The sequence below is a fragment of the Triticum aestivum genome, chromosome 7A (genome assembly GCF_018294505.1).
Source record: "Triticum aestivum cultivar Chinese Spring chromosome 7A, IWGSC CS RefSeq v2.1, whole genome shotgun sequence".
Taxonomy (NCBI): Eukaryota; Viridiplantae; Streptophyta; class Magnoliopsida; order Poales; family Poaceae; genus Triticum; species Triticum aestivum.
Window position 1 is genome coordinate 111,540,958 of NC_057812.1, and position 9,037 is coordinate 111,549,994.

The 9,037-nt window shown below is 44.0% G+C and overlaps 1 protein-coding gene across 3 annotated transcripts; it reads right to left on the minus strand.

Moving 5' to 3' along the window:
* Window positions 1-5,963: 5,963 nt before the first annotated feature.
* Window positions 5,964-9,031, minus strand: LOC123150877 (glutamate receptor 2.8). 3 transcript variants are annotated; one of them, XM_044570695.1, is made up of 6 exons: window positions 8,738-9,031; window positions 7,844-8,103; window positions 7,438-7,753; window positions 6,940-7,352; window positions 6,643-6,834; window positions 5,964-6,555 (listed from the first exon to the last, which is right to left on the minus strand). In XM_044570695.1, the coding sequence occupies exons 2-6, from the start codon at window positions 8,090-8,092 to the stop codon at window positions 6,343-6,345; spliced, it is 1,383 nt and encodes a 460-aa protein (XP_044426630.1). In that variant the 5' UTR covers window positions 8,093-8,103; window positions 8,738-9,031; the 3' UTR covers window positions 5,964-6,342. The 3 variants fall into 3 exon arrangements, with proteins under 3 accessions (XP_044426630.1, XP_044426628.1, XP_044426629.1); XM_044570693.1 differs by having other exon boundaries at window positions 5,964-6,834; XM_044570694.1 differs by having other exon boundaries at window positions 5,964-6,834; window positions 7,844-8,778.
* Between the last annotated feature and the right edge of the window lie 6 nt (window positions 9,032-9,037).

Genomic DNA, 9,037 nt, shown 5'->3' on the forward strand with positions numbered 1-9,037 from the left:
CTTTCTCGAGGAAAAGTTTCTCTCGAAAGAATTGAGTGGGAGGATGGTGGAGACTTGATAAGGTTATTGAACCGTCTCTTCAACTAGTGTGTGGCAGGGCACAGGAAGTTGTTCCTGTGGCACCTACACCAATTGAAGTGGAAGCTTATGATAGTGATCATGAAACTTCAGATCAAGTCACTACCAAACCTCGTATGATGACAAGGATGCGTACTACTTCAGAGTGGTACGTAATCCTGTCTTGGAAGTCATGTTGCTAGACAACAATGAACCTACGAGCTATGGAGAAGCGATGGTGGGCCTGGATTCCAAAATGGCTCGAGGCCATATAATCCGAGAGAGGATCCATATATGAAAACAAAGTATAGACTTTGGAAGGACTACTTGATGGTCGTAAGGCTGTTAGGTACATATGGATTTTAAAAGGAAGACGGACAATGATGGTAAGTATCACCATTAAGAAAGCTCGACTTGTCATTAAGAAGTTTCCTGACAAGTTCAAGGAGTTGACTACGATGAGACTTTCTCACTCGTAGCGATGCTAAGAGTCTGTTGGAATTATATTAGCAATTACTGCATTATTTATGAAATCTTGCAGATAGGATGTCAAAACATTGTTTCCTCGACGATTTTCTTGAGGAAAGGTTGTATGTGATACAATCGGAAGGTTTTGTCAATCCTGAAAGATGCTAATAAGTATGCAAAGCTCCAGCAATCCTTCTAAGGACTGGAGTAAGCATCTCGGAGTTGGAATGTATGCTTTGATGAGATGATCAAAGATTTTGGGTTTATATAAAGTTTATGAGAAACTTGTATTTCCAAAGAAGTGAGTAGGAGCACTATAGAATTTCTGATGAGTATATGTTGTTGACATATTGTTGATCAGAAATGACGTAGAATTTCTGGAAAGCATATAGGGTTATTTGGAAAGTGTTTTTCAATGGAAAGCCTGGATTAAGCTACTTGAGCATTGAGCATCAAGATCTATAAGGATAGATCAAAACGCTTAATGGTACTTTCAAATGAGCACATACCTTGACATGATCTTGAAGGTGTTCAAGATGGATCAGTCAAAGAAGGAGTTCTTTCCTGAGTTGTAAGGTATGAAGTTAAGACTTAAAGCTCGACCATGGCAGAATAGAGAGAAAGGACGAAGGTCGTCCCCTATGCTTAAGACATAGGCTCTACAGTATGCTATGTTGTGTACCGCACCTGAAGTGTGCCTTGCCATGAGTCAGTCAAGGGGTACAAGAGTGATCCAAGAATGGATCACAGGACAACAGTCAAAGTTATCCTTAGTAACTAGTGGACTAAGGAATTTTCTCGATTATGGAGGTGGTAAAAGAGTTCGTCGTAAAGGGTTACGTCGATGCAAGCTTGACACCTATCCGGATAGCTCTGAGTAGAGATACCGTATACGTATAATGGAGCAACAATTTAGAATAGCTCCAAGTAGAACAGTTATTTGGAATAGCTCCAAATAGAACGTGGTAGCTACATCTAGGAGATGACATAGAGATTTGTAAAGCACACACGGATCTGAAAGATTCAGACCCGTTGACTAAAACCTCTCTCACAAGAAACATGATCAAACCCAGAACTCATTGAGTGTTAATCACATAGTGATGTGAACTAGATTATTGACTCTAGTAAACTCTTTGGATGTTGGTCACATGGCGATGTGACCTATGAGTGTTAATCACATGGCGATGTGAACTAGATTATTGACTCTAGTGCAAGTGGGAGACTATTGGAAATATGCCTAGAGGCAATAATAAATTGATTATTATTATATTTCCTTGTTCATGATAATCATTTATTATCCATAACAGAATTGTATTGATAGGAAACTCAGATACATGTGTGGATACATAGACAACACCATGTCCCTAGTAAGCCTCTAGTTGACTAGCTCGTTGATCAATAGATGGTTACGGTTTCCTGACCATGGACATTGGATGTCGTTGATAAGGGGATCACATCATTAGGAGAATGATGTGATGGACAAGACCCAATCCTAAGCATAGCACTAGATCGTGTAGTTCGTATGCTAAAGCTTTTCTAATGTCAAGTATCATTTCCTTAGACCATGAGATTGTGCAACTCCCGGATACCGTAGGAGTGCTTTGGCTGTGCCAAACGTCACAACGTAACTGGGTGGCTATAAAGGTACACTGCGGGTATCTCCGAAAGTGTCTGTTGGGTTGGCACGAATCGAGACTGGGATTTGTCACTCCGTGTGACGGAGAGGTATCTCTGGGCCCACTCGGTAGGACATCATCATAATGTGCACAATGTGATCAAGAAGTTGATCACGGGATGATGTGTTACGGAACGAGTAAAGAGACTTTCCGGTAACGAGATTGAACAAGGTATCGGGATACCGACAATCGAATCTCGGGCAAGTATCGTACCGATAGACAAAGGGAATTGTATACGGGATTGATTAAATCCTTGACATCATGGTTCATCCGATGAGATCATCGTGGAACATGTGGGAGCCAACATGGGTATCCAGATCCCGCTGTTGGTTATTGACCGGAGAACGTCTCGGTCATGTCTGCATGGTTCCCGAACCCGTAGGGTCTACACACTTAAGGTTCGATGACGCTAGGGTTATAAAGGAAGTTCGTATGTGGTTACCGAATGTTGTTCGGAGTCCCGGATGAGATCCCGGACGTCACGAGGAGTTCCGGAATGGTCCGGAGGTAAAGATTTATATATGGGAAGTCCTGTTTTGATCACCGGACAAGTTTCGGGGTCACCGGTATTGTACCGGGACCACCGGAAGGGTCCCGGGGGTCCACCGGGTGGGGCCACCTGCCCCGGGGGCCACATGGGCTGTAGGGGGTGCGCCTTGGCCTATATGGGCCAAGGGCACCAGCCCCAAGAGGCCCATGCGCCAAAGGGATAAGGAAAGGAAGAGTCCTAAAAGGGGAAGGCACCTCCGAGGTGCCTTGGGGAGGAGGGACTCCTCCCTAGCCGCACCCTTCCTTGGAGGAAGGGCCAAGGCTGCGCCTCCCCCCTCTCCCTTGCTCCTATATATAGTGGGGGAGATGGAGGACTTCTTACTTTTGCCTTTGGTGCAGCCCTCCCCCTCTCCCAAGTCCTTCTCCTCTCCCGTGGTGCTTGGCGAAGCCCTGCAGGTCTGCCACGCTCCTCCACCACCACCACGCTGTTGTGCTGCTGCTGGATGGAGTCTTCCTCAACCTCTCCCTCTCTCCTTGCTGGATCAAGGCATGGGAGACGTCACCGGGCTGTACGTGTGTTGAACGCGGAGGTGCCGTCCGTTCGGCACTAGGATCATCGGTGATTTGAATCACGACGAGTACGACTCCATCAACCCCGTTCACTTGAACGCTTCCGCTTAGCGATCTAAAAGTATGTAGATGCACTCTCCTTCCCCTCGTTGCTGGTCTCTCCATAGATAGATCTTGGTGACACGTAGGAAAATTTTGAATGTATGCTACGTTCCCCAATAAAAACCCGGTCAAACGTCTAGGCTAACTGGCACTTCCTATACCCGGCTTATATTTGGGGTGGATATGGGGACGCCTGGACGCTTCAGTCATGTCGGTTCTAACAAGTTGGACCCATCATAAATCCTCTCAAAATTGTCTAGTCCGCCACTTCGACTGCACTCCTCCCACGCATGTCCTCCATTTTCCGCCTCCACGCAACCACCCACCTCCTTCCTTGCTCACCGTCCGCATCGCCGTCCTCATTCGCCGTCGTTGATATCATCGCCGACTACCCTATCTACCACCATTGGCATGGATGATGACTCGGCGTAATCGATGGGGATTGCGACCATGGCGATCAGTTGCAAGGCGAAGAACGTTGCTCGTAGGGAGCGTCGCCCGAAGCAGGCAAGTGTGAAGCGGCAGGGAAGGTAGCTGCAAGGTTGAGCATGGAGAAGAACAAGATAGAATTGGAGAGGCAAGAGAAGAAGGCAAAATGGGAGTTTGAAAAGACGATGACATTAGAAGGAATTGAGAGAGAGAGAGAGAGAGAAGTTGAGACTTGCGGGAGAGATGGAGGAGACGAGGATCATGTTGCAGGACACTAGCCTCTTGGATGATGAAGCCAAGATGTGGGTGATCAAGATGAAGAAGAGGATCAATGAGCACAACAATTGAGGCTTTTGATTCATTCGTGTATCTTCTATCTATGTATGCATTGTTGAATTTTATTTTGGCATGTAATGAATTGTTGAGTTGTCATTTATTTTGTATCGTCGAATTGTTGAATTGATGATAAATTTATGCTATACAATGGACGTGCATGGATTTCCATGGGTATGAGTGTTCACATATGGAGAGTGTTAATGTATAGGAGGGCGAATGAGGACCCGCCCGGTGCTGTTGGTGGGCACATCCGGGCGCTTCCGCGGACGTATAGGGGTTCGGAGTAGCCAACTCCAGTTATAGATGCTCAGAAAACATGTGAATAGATGATTAAGAAAGGAGACTGGAGAGACTATATTTCTTAATGAGCTTTATCATCATAGCTACATCTCCAAGACATGACTGTGGGCACTCCTTTCTTTGTAATAAATTGATTAGTATAGGTCGACGGCAAGTCCATAGAGTCAATCAGACATATCTCGGCCTTACGCTGCAGCCAGTACTGACACACAAGCCATTGGTACTCGAACCGTTCCCTTTGTATCTCATGTCTAGCCAACTTCGTCTAGTCTCTTTTGACTACTGGGCAGTGCCTTTCTATATTAGGCCAAGGTTACATTGGCACCACTTTTCTTCTAGCATTGATCGAATGATAATAGTGCTACGTAATCTCGCTTGCAGTGACAGTAGCCTTACCGTATGTGAGAGTAGTGATCAAGTTTGTAGAAGACTGCGGTAATGAAGACAATAGAAGTAATGTCATCTAGTCGAGCAAAATCAATGAAAACATTGATGTGCTCAGTAAGGTCTGACCCCTCCTCCATCATGAGCTCGAATAATTGTTGTTTCGGATGCAACTTGTTGGGTATCATCTTGTCCAGAAACTGAGTTTCCATCTTGGTCAATGGAGAGACAACATAGAGACAACAGAGAGACAAAAGGGCATCTTAAGAAAAGACACCCAAATGACATCTTAGATATGATAATTATGAAGGAAAACAATAGCTAGCACAAGAGGAGACAACTGGACACAAAACAACCAATACAAATATAAAATTACATTGAAATCATACTATCCTTCTCTTCTTGCGATTGACACAACCTTCGAATGTAATTGAGAACCATCGAAGCCCAACACTAGTGAAGGCCCGCCCTCATACCATCAAATACTCTATGTTCCATTAACGTTAGGGTCAATAATTATTATGATTTGGTCGGGTTATGATTTTTGAAATTTTCAAAGTTTGCTTGGTTATTGTCATGGAGAAGGAAACGTGGAAGATGCCGGTTGTTACTGCATGTTGGAAGTCACATGAGGGTCGTGCTCAGCACATGTGCTTCCAAAGTATAACATTTTCTCCTTTTCTTTCGTTACAACGCATGGGTATTTAGCCCGTGCTATTAAAAGCTAAACTTGATTCAAATGAGTTCGGGCCAAATGTACTTTCCACACTTTTCTAGTCTCTCACCATTTGACCGAACCTAAAAACATTTGACATAGACTCGTTTGTCGCCACCTTTTGTTATGTAATATGTGTGTGGCAATTTTTCCCACAGAACATGTGAGTTGCCATACTACTGACACGAGAATATGGTAAAGTGTGAAAAGCAATTTAACATGCCATAGTAGAGTCTAGAATTTATTTAAAATATGTGCGCGCATGCAAACAAATAGGTGCAGCTATGATGCGCATGTAATATTTCCTCAGTAACCGGATACATTCAGACTATCTTAGAATCACATTCAGCGATCAATTGGTCTCTATATTTTCTCTCGACTGAGAAATGTTTGAATTCCAGATACAAGAACGGCAAGTATCTTACAGTGTGCAAAAGTAACAAAAAATGCGAACCAACTTTCTTTCAACATGTACAACTCTGGGCTACAGTGTGTGCCTACTGTCGCAAGATATAAATCAGACAAATGTGGTTAATTCCCAGAATAATCGGGCAGATAGTAGGATTTCCTTGGCACTCGCCTGTCAGTGGTCATCTATACACTCTTTCGAAAATAAGACCAACAACATCAAATTCAGAAAATAAATTAATCTGGGTATCAGTCACTGAAACTGCTATTTCTAGCTAGGCTATGATTTGGGCCCATCACCCATACTTACATTCATTCCTTAGGACATTGGTGAATATCCGCAAAAGATGGAACGGAAGTATTTTTAGTTTCTTCTGATGCGCGCTATGCAGAACAGTTGTCGGCATCTCATCGAGTGTTCATCTCGATTAGGATGGCGTGTTCGGGCAAAGAGTCATTGGGCTCTACATCACCAGGACTTTCTCCGATCCCATTGACACCCTGAGGATTCACATTTCTGGCTTCATGGTGGGGTTGATTAGCCATAGACCTATTGCCCGTGCCGTTCTGCAGCGGACCAGATCCTCCGTGACCTTCACTTCCGCCATCTCCCTCGGAACTCTGCATATCAGAATCCCTCACTTCGGTGTATTTGGCATGAACTGACTTGGCAATGCTTATCAACAGCATGAGAGCTGAGATACATACAGTGATGATGAAGAGACCAGAGAAACTTTGCAAAGTGAGAGGTGTCGCATCTGTGTTGGGCATGCCATAGCTCGGCAATGGTGTCGCTTTGCCTAACCATTTCTCTTCAATTTGTGAGCCCTCAGCCCCAAATGTCAGCTCCAGGATGGCAACCGAAAGATCATGCACCAGCTGAGACTCTTTCGGAAACACCTGAAAACAAAACATATGATGTTAGTTGGACAATATTGTTTTGTCAGTGTAGGTATTGTAAGGATGCAGAGTGAATCTGCTGAAGTGCTAGAGTGAGAAGCTTACGAAACCAAGTCCAGGTGTCTTGTATATGCGATTGACCATCTGGAATTCATTATGGTACTTAGGGTCAGAGAGAAACGAGGTTATATAAGGGATCTCATCAACGATAGCCGAGACACCTCCATTCTTTGACCCCTTTCTCAAGGCTTCAGCATATTCCGTTTTATTCGTGTAGGCATTTAACCTATTAACATTGAAGCCTCGTTTTTTCAAGACAGATTGTACAAGTGATCCAGATTGGTATCCAATATAATCACCATTTGACAGGAGCTGCTCAAGATCTGTCACTGAGGGCCGGAGCCTTTTTGCAGTCAGAATGGATGATAAGCTAGCTGTGTAGCTCTGTACTATAACCAGCACAACAAAGCACCATATCACCACAACAATTTTTGACAGGGGGCTTCTAATAATTTGACCTGTGCAGATATTACGATAATCAATAGATTAGAGTATTCCAGACATAATGGATCAAGTATTGTGAGCAAGTTTGAGCCTGCTAACCATGAGAAAATGTCAAAGTCGAGAAAGAAAAGTAGAGAGCAGTGCTGCACTGTCTCAAACTCGATCCTTGGTACTCCGGGTTTCTGGGAAACTCGATCGTCCACACAACAAGTCCAGTGAAGAAGAATCCCCCCACAAGTGCTAACCAAAGTTGTGTAGTTAATGGCTTTAGGAACACCCATTCAATTGCTGGCTTGGAGTCATTCTCGGTGAGCACAAGCAGTGACACGCCTGACTCGGTGTATGGCATCGTGAAGTCCACGTCAACAGCTCGCTCTGCGGTTATAGTTATGTCACCCACTACTGCATCGTAGATCTGGTTGTAAGAACCAACAAAGTACAATGTGAGTTATGTGATTCTCACGAAATGCAGAAATGGCATGCAAGTGAAAGGAGCAAGGCTCACCCCCGAACACACGTTGCGTACTAGTTCATCATAAGAACCATCAACGACAACGAACTCATAACGAAGAACATGTGGTAGTTTCTTCGCAGCAGCCTCAAAGATATCAATGCAATAGCCACTGACATTATGAGAAGTTGCATTCACAAAAGCTTTAAACCCCGGTTTTCCAGGCACAGCAATCCTTAGTTTATTCACATAGCCCCTGGTCAAAGCTCCTGTGTCTCTTCCCGATAGTATTCTGTTGTTCATTCTCCCGATTTCTGGATTAACACAAATTTTAGTACCGTATCCGACTGCCAAGACAATGTTCTCAAGTTGTATGGGAAAAAGGAGAGCTCCATAGCACAACAATAAAATTAATTGAATATGACTAACGCATGAGAGTGTTTAAGGTAACCAGGATATAGCTTTGCACTTCTTCACGCACTTAAGAGGAAAACCACATGTTTTTAAGTGACCTACAAGTTTAACTTGGTTCTCATGTTTGGATACGTAGTTCGATCTTACATCCTTTCCTCCTATTACTATACGTGCTACTACACATGCAAAACACAAGCCTGTTACTTAGTGGTACAGACCGAAAAAAGGCTTAATATCAAAGTGGCACAAAATGGGCAATGCAACTCACTGTAAAATGAATGTGGACCACAGATAGTATGTACTACTTTCCACCTCGACGATCTGAAATGGTCGATATTGTCCATCTAACAAGGGTATTATATGAGAAACTTTTGTAATGGCAGAACAAAAAAAGGGGGGAACATGCTTTTTATCTGAAAATAGACCTAAACTACAGTCAACCGAGCTAAAATCAGAGGCATGTTCTACTAGGTTTCATCAAATCTTAGATATGCAAAACAACTTATGCTTAAATGTGTGGGATTAAACAGTTACCTTTCTCAATCAGTTTGTACTACAATATTCACATCGATCCCCTTGTCTAGCAGAGTAACAGTTATTTTTCATGATGAAGGCAGTGGACAAGGCCTCGGCATTGGCAACAACGAACCTCCTCGGCCTTATTTGGAGTCTCATTAGGTTGGAGTTCCTCACCTGGGTTGAGGAGGTAGCCTGTCGCAGGTGCGGCGAGGGTCCTGCACCGCATCTACCTGGAAGAAGGTAGTCCATCTTCTGCCCCATTGGCAACAGAGATACCCGCCACCGTACGACTTCCGCAGACGGTGGGTGGGTGTT